The 17,999-nt window shown below is 40.8% G+C and overlaps 3 protein-coding genes and 1 long non-coding RNA gene across 6 annotated transcripts; 3 read left to right on the top strand and 1 right to left on the bottom strand.

The window, feature by feature from the left end:
• The first annotated feature begins 5,379 nt into the window (after positions 1-5,379).
• Positions 5,380-6,840, top strand: LOC116392676 (duodenase-1-like). Of its 2 annotated transcripts, none has more exons than XM_031864374.1 (5): positions 5,380-5,480; positions 5,562-5,706; positions 5,874-6,009; positions 6,134-6,391; positions 6,497-6,840. In XM_031864374.1, the coding sequence occupies exons 1-5, from the start codon at positions 5,423-5,425 to the stop codon at positions 6,653-6,655; spliced, it is 756 nt and encodes a 251-aa protein (XP_031720234.1). In that variant the 5' UTR covers positions 5,380-5,422; the 3' UTR covers positions 6,656-6,840. The 2 variants fall into 2 exon arrangements, with proteins under 2 accessions (XP_031720234.1, XP_031720235.1); XM_031864375.1 differs by having other exon boundaries at positions 5,383-5,480; positions 5,565-5,706.
• LOC116392679 (uncharacterized) lies at positions 5,850-12,290 on the bottom strand. 2 transcript variants are annotated; one of them, XR_004213346.1, is made up of 3 exons: positions 12,072-12,290; positions 7,550-7,679; positions 5,850-6,351 (listed from the first exon to the last, which is right to left on the bottom strand). It is a non-coding gene; the product is annotated as an uncharacterized LOC116392679 (long non-coding RNA). The 2 variants fall into 2 exon arrangements; XR_004213347.1 differs by having other exon boundaries at positions 5,850-6,303.
• Positions 9,695-11,526, top strand: LOC116392677 (serine protease 57-like). The gene is made up of 5 exons (XM_031864376.1): positions 9,695-9,815; positions 9,920-10,073; positions 10,456-10,585; positions 10,728-10,982; positions 11,238-11,526. The coding sequence occupies exons 1-5, from the start codon at positions 9,773-9,775 to the stop codon at positions 11,388-11,390; spliced, it is 735 nt and encodes a 244-aa protein (XP_031720236.1). The 5' UTR covers positions 9,695-9,772; the 3' UTR covers positions 11,391-11,526.
• Positions 12,291-13,338: 1,048 nt separating the features above from the next.
• On the top strand, positions 13,339-17,957 carry LOC116392664 (spindlin-1-like). Its single transcript, XM_031864354.1, has 5 exons — positions 13,339-13,516; positions 14,243-14,284; positions 14,548-14,795; positions 14,898-15,131; positions 15,918-17,957. The coding sequence occupies exons 2-5, from the start codon at positions 14,265-14,267 to the stop codon at positions 16,121-16,123; spliced, it is 708 nt and encodes a 235-aa protein (XP_031720214.1). The 5' UTR covers positions 13,339-13,516; positions 14,243-14,264; the 3' UTR covers positions 16,124-17,957.
• The last annotated feature ends 42 nt before the right edge of the window (positions 17,958-17,999 follow it).

Genomic DNA, 17,999 nt, shown 5'->3' with positions numbered 1-17,999 from the left:
CACTACAGCCCAACACTGCCTATTGTGCACTATGTCAATAAACGTATTGAATTACTCTTTAAGCATCTCTTTACATTAAGTCTTTCCTAATTAAAATGGTATTGCTATCGCGGCCACTCACAGCATCTAAACTTTACCGTTCTGATTTTATGCCTCACCAGTTATTTCGACAAGCTCAATTGAACAACAGAGTACAACGATTCAACTTCCAAGTCATCAAATAAAAGTGTTTTGAATTGGGTTTAACAAGTTGTTGATCATTTGGAAGAGCTTTATGTTCCTATCATTATCATAGAAAAGTGTGAGAAGCATAGACTGTATATAAGAAGTGGATGGTTAAAAAATGTGTTGCCGCTGCCCCTGTCGAGAGCAGTAGATTGCTTTGCTTCCATGCGGTAACTGGGTTTCTCCACACTGGGAGAGTACCAACTGTCATCTATGAGTTATACACTAACAATGGATAAGTACTTCATACAACCCCACTTCATAACACCCGATTTATCCATTTAATGTAAAACAATTAATAATGCATGTGATGTACATAATGTAGCACAACTGTAATGTTTACAGTATGTATATCATAGATATGATGTACTGGATGTAGGACTGAAGGAAGACTAGCTATTACCATTGGCATCAGCTTATGGGGATCCTCTTAAATAAATACATAAATATACTGTCAATGTGATCTTAAAACTCCCATGTATTATTTTAGCAACAACTGTAGGCCATTAATAACATACATGTCACAATATGAGCAACACGTGGAAATGCAAAGCACACAGTCGTAAATGTACTAACATGACCAACAGGGCATGTCCCCTCGTGATAATAAAATGACCACAAGAGTAGAGTCCTGGATAACTGGGATTCTTTTAGTTCTCAGTCCATGGTAACATATTGAGGGTGTGCATGTTGGAGCTAATTTGAATCCACATGAAAAGTGTCACCAATATAAAGACACATAGGCCATGACAATTTCAAAATCTACTCTAACCATAGAATATTTCAATCAAATTAATTATTCAAAAGACATTAATGAGTCAGTCCATATTTAAATGTGTACATTTATAACTTAAAACATATGTCAAATGAAACAATGATGTATTCAATATTGGATCAGGGTGCTGCACAAAAATACCTGCTTTGTAACAAAACGATTCCTTCAGGAAAATAATTGCTGACTGGTAAACAAACTTGCATTTATATAGCACCTTTCTAGTCTTCCGATCACTCAACACACTTGACACCACAAGCCAACATTTACCCAATTCAAACACTCATTCATACACTGATGGCAGAGGTACATTGATACTTTGGGGTTCAGTATTTTACCCAAATGCATTTCTAAATGCGGGCTGGGGGTAGCCAGGGATCGAACCGCCATGTCTTCCTATCAGTGGAAGACTCGCTCTACCTCCCGAGGCACAAGCAACGTAGTAAGCACAAACTTACAGATAGTTTGCATCAGTATGCTTTCATGGTGTAGTCAGGTATTGTCATGTCTGCATTGCTTCATCAGTGCTTTCTCTTTGACTGAAGTGCAAGGAAAGTTTAATGCAGTATGTGTAATTTTGTATTCTGTTCCTCAGGATGAATGTGCATCACACAACTCTCTCTCCTATCAGAAGGATGACGGACACATTGTTTGGCTTGGACTGAGGGAGTTTTGTAACGCACTTCAGGGGGCAGACGTGACATAAACTGTTGGAGTGGCGCCCACTAATGGTCAAAAAGCAGAGAAACTATGCAACCCTTTGGTCTGACTCTGGCCTTCTCTGCTGAGTATAATTACAAGGTGACAAGGTCACAAAGGCTTTTATTTGTCATTGTACCACAGGGTTGCACAACGAAATTTAGATTGTAGTCCCAATTTGCTCGATAGGAAAGAAAACAACAAAAATCTATATAATATATATGGAGCGCGGAGGATGAATCAAGGAGTCTCACAGCTAGAGGAAAGAAGCTGTTTTGAAGTCTGGTGGTTCGGCAGCTGATACCTCCGTATCTTTTTCCAGACGGCTGGGGTAGATGGGTAGTTGATTGGTAGTAGATGGGTGTCAATGATGTTCTGGGCGGTTTTAACCCTCTGTAGAGCCCTCCTGTCCTGTGCCGTACACATCCTGTGCCAGTTTGTAATGTTTGCAGTCAGGATGCTTTCTATTGCACCTCTGTAAAAGTTGACAAGAACTTGGCACAGGAATTTTGCCTTCTTAAGTGTCCTTAAGAAATAAAGCCATACGAGCTTTCTTCCCCAGGGTGAAGATGTGTGATGACCATGTCAGCTTGTTTGTAATGCTGAACTTAAAGCTGCTAACTTGCTCCACCTCAGCTCCCTTGATGTAGACTGGGTTGTGCGTCTTCGCCTCCTTTTTTCTAAAAATCAGCAATCAGCTCCTTATGGTTTCACTGAAGTTGAGCAGTCGGTTGTTTTCTGAGCACCACTCTGCAAGGTTGTTCATTCCCTCTCTGGATAAAGTCTCATTGTTGTTTGTAATACGGCCGATGACATAACCAGACAGCGACAGCTTACATTTATGTATATGGGAACTGAATCTGAGTATAGATTTATGAAGAGAAAAACGCTGAACAATGTCGTTTGATTTGTATGATGGGCTCATTAACAAAGCCCGGGACCCCCACTGACTCGGACACTTACATCCTCAGGACAAATACTGCACAACAATTATTGCACAACTCTACTCTTTTAAATACACACTTGTCACTCTAATAACTTTCTTGTCTCAACGTACTATTTTTAAATGATGTCTTTTACTATTGCACTATGTTTATTGTCACGCAGCAGTCACCAAGCCAAAACTCCTTGCATGTGTCACATACTTGGCAATAAACTGCTTCTGATGCAGTTTGATTTGGATGATGCAATATAATGACAATGAATAAATGTGAACGACAAAACATGACAGCAAGAGTGCATTTTTACCGAATACTATATATTACATAATGTCATATGTAAGGCAAGTTTTTTATGTCTAGGTCTGTGCTTGTTTGTGGTCATTAGCATTAGTTTCATAACCGTGAGAACGAAACTCAAACCTGAACCTGGAAACTGTGGTAAGTCTAGTTTGATGGAGATTTCAGAGAAATGTTTCAGCGGGCTGTGCCAAGTATTTCTACACCAAAGGATATTGTTGTTGTATTTGTGTTCTTCACTGGTTAGATTACTGCAACATAAGTTGACTTGCTGTGATCAAGTTGTTTCCACAAACAGGTGGCAAGAAGGTCGAAAAAGGCCCAGAATGAACAAAATAGATATTTAAACTGTCAAAAACTAAAAAATGGAGAAGGAAGAAAATAGCCATGCACCAATCCGTCACGTACTAATTACACATATGCTGCACCACCAGATCTGCAAGTTGTTTCATTAACAGTAACTATAACATCAGCGCCTGAAGGATGAACCTCAAGAAGAAAGAGAATAAATGAACAAATGTATGCTTCAAATTAGTACATTTGCAAAATGTGATTATTAGTCTACAAATGGGATATTAATTAAGGCAATTACGATATCTTTCTTGTTTTTTTGGAGTTCAGGATTGGAATCATGATTGGGGAAAATACCTTAATGCTGTGCAGTACATGGACTTGTTACAAGACAACAGAGGTCACGTCCTTGTCATGTATTTTGCAGTGGTGGGCCGTCAGGGCCAGCAAAGCCTTCTCTGCTGGGCTCAACAGAATCACAAAGTTATAGCTATTTTAGAATTTAATAATTTTTCATAAATACACTACATGTATTCTAATTATTTTTCCCATTAGCTTATTATCTCATTGCACAGCTCCTGTCTTCCTCAGTTGCTCTGCTTCCAGCGCAGCTTGTTTTAAGTAGAGCTTTTATCCAATCAGATTTCACCTCTGTGTCTCTAGGTAAGAGGAGAGGCCCAAGGCCTGCAGGAATCCATTTGCAGTTTATTTAAGTAAATGGGGACGATATTGTTGATTCATAGTCGTCAACCAATCAGATTGTAGTTTGACATGTTGGGGGTATTCTTTGACGTGCCAGAGCTTTCTGGGTGGCCTAGCCAAGTACGTCTGCATTAACGTGCGGCTCAGCATTAACGTGTGGCGTGACTGGTCAGTGGGCTAGCGTGGCTGTTGTGAAACTGAAGCTAGCTAGCAGAACTTAGTAGTAGTAAGAGTTCAAGTTGAAAGATATGTAAGAAGCTATGACATTGACATGACATTTTTAGCATTTTGCTTGGTGTAGATTCATTTTATTTTACCTAGCTTTGTTTTTTTTAACACTCAATGGCTGAAGGAGGAAGAGAAACGTATTTCTGGAGAAGGATATTTCAAGAAAAGCTGGACATCAGCCCTGACTCAGCCAGGAAAAGGATTTGTGCACCACTTTCAGTTCAGCAACTACGAACGGTATTCCTGGTTAACAGTGTCGTAGAAGTGTTGCACATTTTATGGCTGGGAATGAGGTGGTTCAACAGTAGTAGGACAGCACCGAAGGCCCAGGTATAAAATACACGGCCCACCACTGGAATTTTGCATAGTCGGATATGTTTAACACAAAGTCAGGCCAAGGTTAACCCACTAGGGTGCCTCGAGGCAAAAAAATTGCTTTTAGCAGACTGCTTCAAATAGTCTCTTGCGCTGATACATTACACATTTTGAATTCAAACAAGTCATTACAGTTCAAATGTAAAAAGATGTCCCACGTTTGTTTGAATATTCAAATTTGTTAGAGAAAGTGACGGTCTTTTTGTGTAAATGCCATTTGCTTGATTTATGTCAAAATATATTTAATATAATTTACAATATATATAAATATATGAATGTATTTAAGAACAATGTATCCCGAAATAATCAAGGCCTTAAAACTACATATAAGAGACAACAACCTGCTACAAGGTGAGCCTGGAGACTTTGGTCACATAAAGGTTCAGGGCAGTTGCCGGCTATACCCAGTTTGTAATCCAGATTTTTAATCTCTACATACAGGCCATAATTTATCTTCTCATCTTTTAATAATTTTATTTCACTTTCTACTAAGCCATAAAGTCTGCAGTTATAAATCTAAAGTAAGCATTTCCAGCAATTGAAGAAAGGAGGCCGAGAATGAACTCAACCAAGAGGCTGAAAGTGTCCTAAATGTAAAAGTGAATAATGAATGACATAAAAGGTAAAAGAGGAAGAATGTGAACGAATGTGTGAAAGTCATCGCATGCTGATCATAAAGTGCTTCATGCTGTTGAGACATCAGAAAACATAAAAAACAAGATGATGCAAAGATAACGTACGTTGCAAACTGGCAAACAGACATTGAACAAAGGATGCGGTTAAAAGTCAAGATAAAACATGAGGATCACGCTAACCAACACAGCAAAGCTGTATAAAAGGGTCTACATGACAGCCCCAAGAAGAGAGACAGGTCAGCTGTCTTGCTGGCATCATGCATCCTCTGCACACATTTCTGCTTTTTCCTCTCCTGGCGTATCTCGGGCGAAGCGGTAAGATTCTCAAAGTATTATTATCATTTTCCAACCATTTAATGGGACATTAACCTCATTTTGATTTTCTTATCTTTGCAGCAGATGGGAGTGAAATCATAAATGGGGAACTAGCCCCGGAGAACTCGATGCTGTATATGGCCTCGTTGCAGGACAGCAAAGGTCATCTTTGTGGAGGGTTCCTGATCAGTGAGGACTTTGTGCTCACTGCTGCACACTGTGACGAGTGAGTAGCATTTCCTCTTCCAGCAATCTTTAAATCATGTAATTAGAAATCAATTGAAAAAAAAGATGTCAAGATATATAAACCAACTTTTTAAAAATAAGAAATTATTATTGTACATTATAATTTTAGAAAATGTACTGACACCCCCTTTGTTATCTCTCATTCAGTGGCATTACCCATGTTGTTCTTGGCACCCACAATCTCAAGAGTGTTAATGATGACAACAAGATATCCATTAAACAAAAATACAAACACAAATGTTATGAAAATGTTGGAAATGGTAGTGACATCATGCTCCTCAAAGTAAGTACATATTTCCAGGTGACATCACTTTGTTGAGTCATCTTTTTTATTGTTATCAGCTCCATATTCCAGCAATTGTTATGAAATTAGACATTGCATTAGTTTTAACGTTGTGTGTCTCCAGCTGTCTAAGAAGGTTTCACTGAACAGACGGGTGCAAACAATTCCTCTTCCCACATCTGAAATGAACACACAAGACAACTGCAAGGTGGCTGGATGGGGAGCTATAAAGACTCGTGGTCCAGCTGTTGATGATCTGAGAGTGGTGGACGTCTCCATCATCAACCTGGAAGTCTGCAAGGAGCAATGGGGTCATATTGGTAATCTTCCTGCCAATGTTATCTGTGCAGGTGGATATGGCACAGAGAAAGGATTCTGTCAGGTGGGTTTTCTGTCTGTTAATAGAACATGTCAGCTGGTATAGAAATGCTACAAACCTCTAAAATCACATAATGAATAAGCTGATGAAGCCTCTTCCTCCTCACAGGGCGATTCTGGTGGTCCTCTGGTGTGCAACGGGAAGGCTGTTGGTGTTGTGTCTTTCAACAATGATAACATCTGTAAATACCCAGAAAAACCCAACGTCTACACCGATGTATCAAAGTACCTTCCCTGGATCAATGACGTCCTCAAACGTTACAAGTGAAAATCTTGCAAAGCATACATTCACTGTACTATGGAGGTTTTGCGTTCAATCAGTGTGACCGAAATTCAAAATAAAAGGTTATTGCAAATACCGTGTTTGATTTCCTTCTTTAACAATGTCATCAGAAAACACAAATTGTATTTAAGTGAACAAAAACAACAGTAATAATAATGGTTATGTTGAGCGTGTGAATCAAGTGGAGTATAAACGTGATAGCGTAAACGTGATAAGTATTTGTACCTCGTACCCTAACCCTTATAACTCATCTGTAAAGCATGAATTAAGGGTGCCTTATTAGAAAGTGGTAGCATGTTACCCGTTTACAATCACTCATTTGGTTTGACCATACCAACAGAATTAAAGCTGCAAAAATGTACTTCACTGATCTTATACACAAGACAACTGCATGGACTGAATTCATTTGTAAAATGTATTGGTGATGGGGACACATCCTCTCGTGTTCAGTCTGCCCGAGGTCTCAAGCTCGTCACAGGTGACTCTTGATAAAAAAATAAAATAAAAATACTGTACTGAAGCCCTGCAGTTTGAGTTCGCTCCTTCACATGTATTAGTCACATGATGTATATGCTTTGCAAAGTTGCAAAATAGCATCGCCCGTAAGATGTGGCAGGAAATTAAAATAGATGGAAATAAAACTGTGAAGATCAAACTGCTGTAAAAAAAAAAAAAAGGGGTCAGACTTGAATAATTAAGAGAACCATGTGGATGGGTTGATCCGGAGAAGGAAATTTGAGATATGTAGACGTTGGGTACATCTGGGTAGTTACAGTTGAAAGACGCAACATCAACAGCCAGCCTGTTGCAGCAGAATCACCCTGTGAGGAGGAAGTATTTTCATTTGTTCATTTTCAAGATGATGTAAGATGTTTATACCTTTTTTGGACTGGAAACCACATTTTATGGAACACTATCTTTTTCCAGGAGCTTGGCTTGTGTTGGCAGATATTCATGAAGAAGTTTGGTCACAGAAGTTGGCCAGTGAGGACACTCGTTAAGGGACTTACTGAAATGTAGAGAATTACAGAAGCAGTGGGTTTGAAACAATAAAAAAAAAACAATCTCTGCGAGGTGCGTCTCCAATGACCACTGCAGCACTGTGTGATTGAATGAAAACAACCCATCACTGGCCTGCCCCCCAACGCGCTTCATTCAAACCCAAAATCAAGCAGCGATGAATCCAGACTATTGTCTCAAAGTTGTCGTATAAGACACTTCATACATTCTTGCCAAAAACAAAATTAAACTCACAAAGCTGTCTGGCCACGTAGCAACAGCTGAGTTGCAGCGCGGTAGAGCAGTGTGTGTACTGGTGGTGCTGTTAGCGGTTAGCCAAACACGCCGATCAAATCTATAAAAGTGAGCTGGTACAGCAGTATGTTTACTGGTAGTTCCTTAGCTGTTAGCCAAGCATACCGTCCAAAGTCTTAGCTGTTAGCCAAACACACTGCAATATGTTATTCCCCCCCCCCCCTCCAACTGTGGGCGCAAAGTAGCAGATGGCCTCAGCTGTGTTGTCACTAGCAGCCGGTTTAAGAGTAGTGAGTGAGGAGTTAACAGGCAGCCAATAAAATATGTTTTGTCAAGCTGCGACCACATACGCCCTTGAGTATGCAGCCATAATTGGGCACCCCGAAAATATTATGCAGTTTGGTTTCAGCAGAATGCGAGATTAGCCGTGGACAGACACAGAGATGCACGCTTATTCAGTCATGGACGTACATGCACGCGCACACACACACACAAACAGACGCATGCACACACGCAACCAATCTCATGATCATCCTGGCGGGAACAAAAATAATGTGTGAATCAACTGAAAAAGAAAGAGCTATTTCAACCCTTTTACAAGCATAACCTCATTATTTAATTTACTAGCTGTCTCCTTAGTATAAGGCTTTGTAACCTGAGCTGAAGGGCCTGTTATAAAGCAGAAATGAGCTGTAAGATATGAATGCAGCAGAATCGGTACACCTTCACCTACAATATGACGGAGGACATATTTGCATTGTGTTTAAAGCAAATAGTACCAGTAATATTATAAAAATGTTTATTTATTTATTTATCTTATCCAGGAGGCACTTCAGCTGAAACAAGGGCAAAGGTCAGCTGTGCATGTGCGTCTCTAGCCTGCAGTATCCCCAGTCCATAAGATCGATTTTCACAACATTTAACTCAAAGACATGTTGGAGTCTGGTGTCAGTGTGAACATGGAAACTGTGGTTACTGTGGTTCAGCTACTTTGTCACACTTTTCAAAGAAACGTTTGTTGAGCAGACCCACACAAAAGAGCCTCAGTGCTCCATAAGAAAGTTGACCATATATAGTCATTCCAAATTAATCTCAATTTGAAATGCTGTATTATTTAGCTTTCTGTGGTAACGGTCTTCATCAAGAGATATAAAATGATATTCAAGTCAATAAAACAAATGCAAAGGTTCTTCCTCCAGTGATCAGTTGAGCTCAACACTTAATAGAGTTTTACCTGTGAATACAAAATTGATGCACCCAATCCCAAACAGCTGAGACTCAGTTGCCTGGTAGAGCAGCTGTTTGCAGAAGCCTACGTTGCATTACCCAAAACCACAATCTTTCTTAAGAACTCTCTTTTCAACACTCAACGTGATGCAATGGGATGAAAAGAGGAAAGCGAAATAACTCATCACACTTTGCAAGATTTAAATCTAAGCAGTATCATTTAGGAATAAACCACAACTTTGTAAGAATCTGCCACATATAGACACACATATGGCCCTTTTTTTCCTCTTTTTGCCCCTTTGTGGAGTTTAACTACCATTTATCCCTAAATGTTTACCTTTGCTAAACAAGTAGTTGGATTTTTTTGGGTGATACAAATGTCAGTTTGAACCCTCGGAGCATTGTGGGCCGCGGTTATGTCTCTATCGCCACCGGTTTCTTGCATCAACTATGATGCCTTGTTTTGGAAATCTAAAAACCACATATTTTGTAATTCCACCAATGACTTCAGGGCATGTTAGCAAACACACTGAAGCAATAAAGACCACAGGATAAGCAAGATATTTTCTCCTCTAAAAATGACAAGACTGTGAGTAGCAGGTGTGGATTTGACCAGAGACCATGGCAACCAGTTTCGTGCTACTGCTGCTCTTTGTCCTAAATGGTAAGCTCTCTATACATAGCAAAGACATATACCTCTGCATTTACTACAAACCTGAAAAACATACCTGGAGAAACAAATAATGCATGAGGATTTTTGTGTTTCAGGAGCTGATGGTTCTCACATTGTTGGAGGCAGAGATTCTGTCCCGCAATCGCGCCCCTACATGGCCTCGCTGCAAGTCCGAGGTCGCCACAACTGTGGGGGAGCCCTGGTGAGAGAGGACTTCGTACTCACGGCAGCACATTGCCAGATACCCATGTAAGATTTTTTTTTTTTTTTTAATATCGCGGCCACCTGTTTCAATTCAGTATGAAAATCCACTTGCAGGGACTTTTTAGTTTGCCAGACGTAAGTAATCCATCATAGTTAACATTACATTTGTTTTTATTTCTTTGTCAAACTGAAGCTAAGTCTCAAGCAGGAGTCATTTTTAAAACCTTTGCACTCTTTGACAAATGTTCACTTTCAAGTCTCTGCAATTGTTGTACTGTACTTACAAATCAGTGATTTGTAGATAGAAAAATGTATCTTTAAACTTAAATTATGCTTTGAGACAGACAAATGATTTCTGTTAAGAGAGATTATTACCGGCCTTAAGAGCATATCTAATGTCCAATCGTCATTCAATTGTGATCTCTAGACCTTATACAGTGGTACTTGGAGCTGGTTCCCTGACCGCCAATGAGCCTACAAAGCAGGAGTTCAGTGCAGTCAGATCCATTCCACATCCCAACTATGATGGGCATGCAAATGACATCATGCTCCTAAAGGTGAGGACAGTTTAAATTGTTGTTTATTACATAAACATAATTTTGCTATGTAGTGAGTATATAGTGTTTTCTTGCTTGCAGAAAAAGCACACAACATGATGTTGAGATGACATTTTTTCTACCGTTAATGTCCTCATCTCAGCTCAGCAGTGGAGCCCGACTGACTGAAGCAGTGCAGCTGATCCCTCCGAAAAGGGGCCGGCTGAATGCATCCAGTCGGTGCATCACAGCCGGCTGGGGGGATATAGGGGATAACGGCACCTTACCAAACAGGCTCCAGGAAGTCAACGTGACCGCCCTGCCACAGAAGACATGTCGCAGGAGATGGAGAGGTGTTCCGATCACCAGGACTATGGTTTGTGGCACAGGGGCCCGCGTCTTTCAAGGCTTCTGCTCGGTAAGAGATTGCACTGGCAAGACATCGATCGAGCAATCAAACTAACCTTTAAAAAGAAGTTGTGTGTAAAGATGGAGACACACTAAACATCTTCTCCTGTAAAGATCGGAGATTATCTTGTTAATAGAAAGATCTGTTTTTCCCTGGTGCAAAATGACGGCACCTTATTTTAGGTGTGCAGTAAGCAACTAATATTGAGCACAGGTAATAAAAAAAGAGGCCATTTCAAACAAAGCATATTTTTTTCTGTTAAAGGGGGATTCAGGTGGTCCGTTGGTGTGTGATGGAGCTGCAGCAGGCGTCGTCTCCTTCTCTGGACGCCAATGCGGAAACCCCAGGACCCCTGATGTCTACACACGCATATCGTCCTTCAGGGAATGGATTTCAGACGTGTTAAAAAACAATTAAGATGATTAGATCGAACGGCAATATGTCAGCATGCTTGATTGGGATCTACTTTTCAAGATAAGGCTCTTTTTAATATAAAAACACGTGGTGCTATGTTGTTTTATTGCTGTGGTGAATTAAATGAGGTAATACATTGTGTTGTGTTACTTCTTGTTTTTGCAAAAATCTCACAAAAAAAAACAACAGCATGCAAACACATTTCTGTGAGTTGAATTTAATATAAAAATGGCAATGGGAATGCTATTTACATTGAAAAAATGTGACAGAGTGACACCACCATAGAAACCATGAATTCTGTGTTTGCAACTTTGGTGAAAATTGTATTTTATGGGTCAAGTTTTGTTCATGTTTGCATATTTGGTTGGTAGGTAGGTCATTCTTGCAGCATACATGTAACTGTCATATTTAATAAAGAATAAAAGTGGTTGGAAAGCTGAGCAGGCGTGGCATTCAGTTGAACTACAAGTCCAGCCTGAGTGAGGTCTGTTGAGTTAGCAGCGTGATATCATCCGCATTTACAGCCTGTAACTTATAAACTGCAACCGGAATTTGCAACTTTAATTATATAATGTAATTAATAACGTGGCATCATTTTGATGGCTTCCTTCTTAAAGTCCATTAAGCCATGGAAATATCGCCAAGATAAGTGCTCAACAAGTTACATCCATTCAGGTTACTCACGGTTTGTTGTCCAGTAGATGAAGCGGATGAACGAAGGTTAACATGTACGTGTGTATGAGTGTGTTAAACTACGCTACAACAACAAAAGTAAAGCACATGCCGCGGCAACTCAAAGCAAAGACAGACGGTAACTGTCGCTGTGTCAAATGAACAAGTAACTCATTTAAAACATGTTGAAACACTACTTCGGCTGTCGGCGTCCTGAGGCTGCGCGCCCTGTGCAGGCACTGAAAGACCATGACGTCATCAGCGGGTGCCAATTTATTACCACTGTATCGCCGGGTTGATACCAACCACAGCCTGGCAGCATACTTTTTTCACATCAAGAAAATGTACTCATCCTTTTTGGCTCCTACAATAATGACGATATAGGCTCAGGTGACAGTGGTGCATTGAAGTTGTGCAGAGAGGATCGTATTTCAGGACATTACAAATACACTGTTTTCTGTAAGATTCCATTTGGGACAATGTATGAATACCTTGCTGTAAAACATCTGTGAAGGCAGGAGCCCAGATGTTCCCAATCAGTTGCACATACTCACTAACCCTTAATTGCTTCCCGAGTGGTGAATGTAGCTGCCCATGCAGATGTATGATGCCCATGATAGTGATATGCATGAATGCATATCACTATCATGGGCATCATACATCTATTATCTGAATGATTCAGATAATATTTCAAGATCATCACGGCTGCTGCCTTCTGGTGCTCCCATTTGCAACTGTCCTTGCCGGTTTGAATCATGCAAATAGTTTGTGCATCCGAATGTTTAAGGTTGAAGTTTGACCAAAATAATTCACATAGATGAGCAGTGGGTTTAATTTTATTTAAGGTATGTAATTGTATCCAATGTGTATCCAGAATTGTAGTGTTGTGTGTTTGCTGATTTTTTTTGGAACTAAAGATGCAAAATGTTGTCATGGGCAGTACATGTTACAGAAAGAGTGAAGTCGGAAACATAATCATAAGAACTTTACATGTAATGCTGACACCTATCTTACGCAGTCTGCCCCTTTAAGTCAAATTCTAGGAAACTCTGGCGTCACAGAATATCCCGGCCTCACTTCGCCTGTTGTGGTCGGTTGGGTTGTGTACGTTTTCATGTCAATCATACGCACTAATGCCGTAATTACGCTATTTCCGAAAACACCCGAACGCAGCATGCAGTACTGTCTGCAACACCTGTGTAACTTCGGTCGTTAAAAACTCAAGAATCACTGTCACCAAAAGACTCCAACTCCCAGTATTCCTTGCGCGCGTGTTCACGTCCGTCTCCGCGGTCGTGGTGACCGAGGGCTCGCCGGGAACTAGAGTCTCCTCTCCGCATCTCCCATTTTCCACAGGTTTCGCGAGATTTACACAGGCGGGTTTGGTGTGTGTGTGTGTGTGGCAGCATTTCTCTGCCAGACGAGCCGAACAATACTGACATGAAATCTGCGTAAAGGTAACGAAGACATGTTCCGAGGCTGTTAACACACAGCTGTCCCCGGTGTTTGTTACCTGTCGTCAGCGGGGGGTGGGGAGACACACCGAAGAGCGGGTGTAGCTCTAAGCTAGCCGCCTCCACTGATCTCACAGTAACATCTGCATTGAAGCTAGGACAGAGTGGTATTGATAACCTACAGTGTGAGGTGTAGGTGTGTTGGATTTAGTCCAGCACAGGTGGTACACGGCATGACTTAACGCGTAGTTTATCGGGCTCGCCTCGTCATGTGTGTAGCTAATATATAAGTTGTTTCCACAAAAAATGCAACCGGCTAACGTTACATTCTGTAATTTGTCAGATACAGAGAAATGGCTGACATATGCTCTTGAACTTGTGTCAGCCATAATTATTTTTTCTTCAATGGCTTTTTAAAATAAAATCCTCAACTGAGGCTGTGCAACGAATATGACAAACGTACACAGTCTCGCCTCAGCAGACTGTGCATGACAAACAGTGACCTCCATGGCTGTGTAGTTAAAGTAAAATACCAGGAAGTTGTTCCATCATGCTAATCTATTGGCTGCTGGAGTTGTCAGTCTCGGGTCTCTTCCAGACAAGGCCAGCCTCTCAGCTGAAGCAGAGGCCTTCCTCATGCTGTGTAGTACAACAGTACATGTGAAGTTTGGCAGCTGTCTCGCTCACTCACATAATACCTGAACCTTGCCCTGTCTTTCTCTTAATCAGTGACCTTTGACTTTCTGGAGGCATGTCCAAGAAAAGGGGCAGGTATGTAGAAAACAAAGCTAGTGTATGTCAATCACGTGATGCTGTAAACGGTGGTTATTGAACAGAATGAATGTAATAGTAACTATAATGTCACAAACAGCGACATGTCAAAGTGATTAATCCAGGTACACAGTACTGTAAATACCCAATATCCTACATATATATATTTACTTCTGGAATGAATGAAAAACATTCACGCTGCATATAATGTAGGTTTTTGATGGCGGCAGCCGCTGACCTGCATATTCATACTGTATTACCAGAAAGCGGAGTAGCGGGGAGCTGAGCGACACGTTGACCCCGGATCCCAACAGCATTCTGGGAGTCCGCATTCAGCACAACTGGCGCGAGAAGGGGAACCAGAGCAAATGGAAGGGAACGGTGCTGGACAGGCTCAGCGTGAACCCGTCTCTCTTCATGGTGAAGTATGACGGCTTCGACTGCGTCTACGGCATCGAGCTGTTCAAGGATGAGAGAGTGTCCAGCCTGCAGATCCTGTCGGAGAAAGTTGGTGAGTTAGTAAGCCGCTTCAGCAGTTGCATTATGAATCGCCATGTTTCTCACTTTTATATTGCATGTCCTTTTTTTTTTTTTTGCGGCTGTGTCTACGTAGTAAACAACAAGATTAAGATACCTCCAGGGGCGGAGGAGCTGGTGGGCAAAGCTGTGGAGCATCTGTTTGAAAAGGAGGATGGAGAGAAGAACGAGTGGCGAGGCATGGTCCTCTCCAGAGCTCCCATCATGACCAACTGGTATTATATCACTTATGAAAAGGACCCCGTACTTTATATGTACCAGCTGTGGGACGACTACGCTGACGGAGACCTCAGGATTCTGCCTGAAGCAGGTACTGGTGATTTGTGTGTGTGAGACAAAGACAGATTTATGACTCATAAAGGTTTATTGAATATGTTTTTTGCCCCGAAGCTTTAACGATCTGCCATGTGACGTTTGAAAATGATTTTTCGTTAAATCTTTTTTGATATGGATACCATGTGAGTTCCCCCAGCAGTCATGGTTTGTCATTGAAGTCTGTATTTATCACTAATCTACGTCAGAGGGTTCGACTCCCAAGTAGCAAACAGGGAAAATGACATATTTTAAAAAGTGAGCACTTCTTCTTGCGGCCTCAGACACAGATACTCTTGATATCACGCTGTCAAGAGAAAAGGTGGAAAGTGAGTGCTTGGTGTTTGAACGAAGGCAGTGTTTTCTTGCGGAATGTTTAAACATCCACAAACTGCTGCATTTAATTTGAGGATATTCTATTGACTCTGGCACACATCCACCGTAACACCTAATCACGTTTTAATTCAGATAGTGAGACTTCTTCATGAAAGACACTAAGATACTACGGCCTGTATAAACTCCTATATTAATATTTCAGTCTGTTAAAGCTTTCTAGGTCTGTAAATTTTTTGTGATGGAGTAAAGATGAGATGGACCGTTTAAAGAATAACACAGAACCTTTACTTTTAATACTTTTCATGCATGTTTCTGCTCTGAAACCAAACGGGACATTATTCTATACCCACTTTTGAGATACTCGTTAGTCGGCGGTGTTTGCCGAGTTACACGCGGGGACGTTTTGATCTAACTCTGACGTGACTTGTTTTCATGTTTCACTCCTCAGAAAACAAACACCTGTTGCCCGCAGACAGGAAGCCAGGAGAAGAGACGGAGAGTCTGGTGGGGAAACAGGTGGAGTATGTTACTGACAAGGGCGTGAAGAGAACAGGCCTGGTCATCTACCAGGTCCCGGCCAAGCCCTCCGTCTACTACATCAAATATGATGATGACTTTCATATCCATGTCTATGACCTGGTGAAAACCACCTAGAGATGGTGGACACTCTCCAGCCTCCCTCCATCTGCTTCTGTTCCACCCCCCCCCGTTCCGATCAGATTTTCCCAAAACCATGTCAGGGTTGAATAGTTATTATGCTTTATTGTTCAGAAGAGAAAAAAATTAAAAAGTGCACTCTGTTTTTTCATATGCACAGCAGAACTGTAGCACCGCTATGCTTGGCTATATTTCGAGGAGATTGGATTCTTTTATTGTTGCTGTTCTACTTTATACTGTTATGTTTTGGACAGTCCAAGATTGCACTGCCCAACAGCTGCAAAGTGCAGTTGTTACTGCATTTGTATTGCTGTCATTGAGATACTCTGATTTGTCCTTTTAAAGTATTATCTTAATTAAAGTATGATTCAAAAAGCTGCTCAAAATACTCTTTTGAGACTTTTCTTTGGATCGTCTAACTAGCCAGTAAGCATGATATACACATTATATCTAGACTGCTAACACTGAGGTGTCTATTGAATTAAATGGGCCGATACATTTTTTTGTATTGTATTTATGTAACCATATTATCACATTTAGTGTTAGTACTGGAAGGAAGGAATGAAAGGATTGCAAAAATCACTATAGTGGGGCCCTTATATTTACAAAAGCCTTTTAGATGAATTACACTCATGTGGAAATATACTCCTGCACCGTTGCACCATATTCAGCATCGTATCGGATATTTTGCACTGGTGATGAAGACGCAGTTTGCTAAATTCTCATTTAAATTTGATCCCACACAAATCATAAAAGTGCCTTCCGGCTTGTCATCTTTGCAATATTGTACATACCGCATCTCTACCTGCGCTCTTACTGAGTCATTGCTCTTATGGAGTCACTGCTCTTACTGAGTCATTGCGTATGAAGGCTGCTATTCGGTTTTCATTCACTGACAGCTTGAGGAAAGTTTTGCGACCATCTAGTTTATATCAGTGCTGTGTTTTGCTCTTAATGCCGTATGAAAATGTACTTTAAATATTACACACATCTTCATTGGTTGTATAAGCTCACTGTTGATCTTGTGGGGAGCACTTTATTGTATAAAGTTTACATGTTTAGGTTATGGTACGCTATATAGTTTCCCCCCAAAATGCTTTTTTCCTTAAGAGCAAATGTGGCAGAATAAATGCTTTCACGCATGAAGAAAAAAAAGTGTTGCAATACATTTAGATGACAGTATTTAATATGTGCAACTTGTGTAAAATGCCTTGTAATGTTGCCTGTTGTGATTACTCTCATTTATATGAATATGTCATCAAAACCACCAGCTTTTAGTGAAAGGGTCGTTTATTTACATAAGATATAAACTGAATATTTAACCGGTATACTCAACGGACAAACCAGTTTGTTGACAGCAACTAACTAGCTCTGGTTCTAGTCTTTAGAACTGTCTTTGTCTTGCAAACATGACATGTACGATTGCCATATTGGTTTCCTCCCAACTTTGTCACTAGCGGCTGAATTGGTTTTTGCCCTCTCGGTCTTCTCCAAGTCGCTCAGTGTATTCCTCGGTGAGCCAGTCGGTCAGTAGGTATGCTCTTACTGTATAATCTCAACAGTGAACACTTTATTTTGACAGTGGAGAAGTGACAATGTGTGACAGAAGCGGTACGGTTTGTTAAACCCACATAAAAATGGAAAAAAAAATAAGAGGTTTACACTGTACATCACCGCTGGTGGTGCTGTGTGGTGTTTGTGTCGTTACAAATGACTGTGCACAGTCTTCTTCATGCATTAGATCACTTCCTGCTCTGAAGTTGTAGCAGCATCGACAGGCAATTTGTGTCATTGTTAATCTGCCATGAGTAATAAAGAGTTTTGCACATTTGCTTGGTCTGGTTCTTTGAACACGCCGCCTAGATTTAACGTT

Source organism: Anarrhichthys ocellatus, unplaced genomic scaffold (genome assembly GCF_004355925.1).
Source record: "Anarrhichthys ocellatus isolate YVR2014 unplaced genomic scaffold, GSC_Weel_1.0 scaffold30, whole genome shotgun sequence".
Lineage (NCBI taxonomy): Eukaryota > Metazoa > Chordata > Actinopteri > Perciformes > Anarhichadidae > Anarrhichthys > Anarrhichthys ocellatus.
Note: the sequence above shows the minus strand (reverse complement) of the source record. Positions and strands in the feature narration are given on the sequence as shown.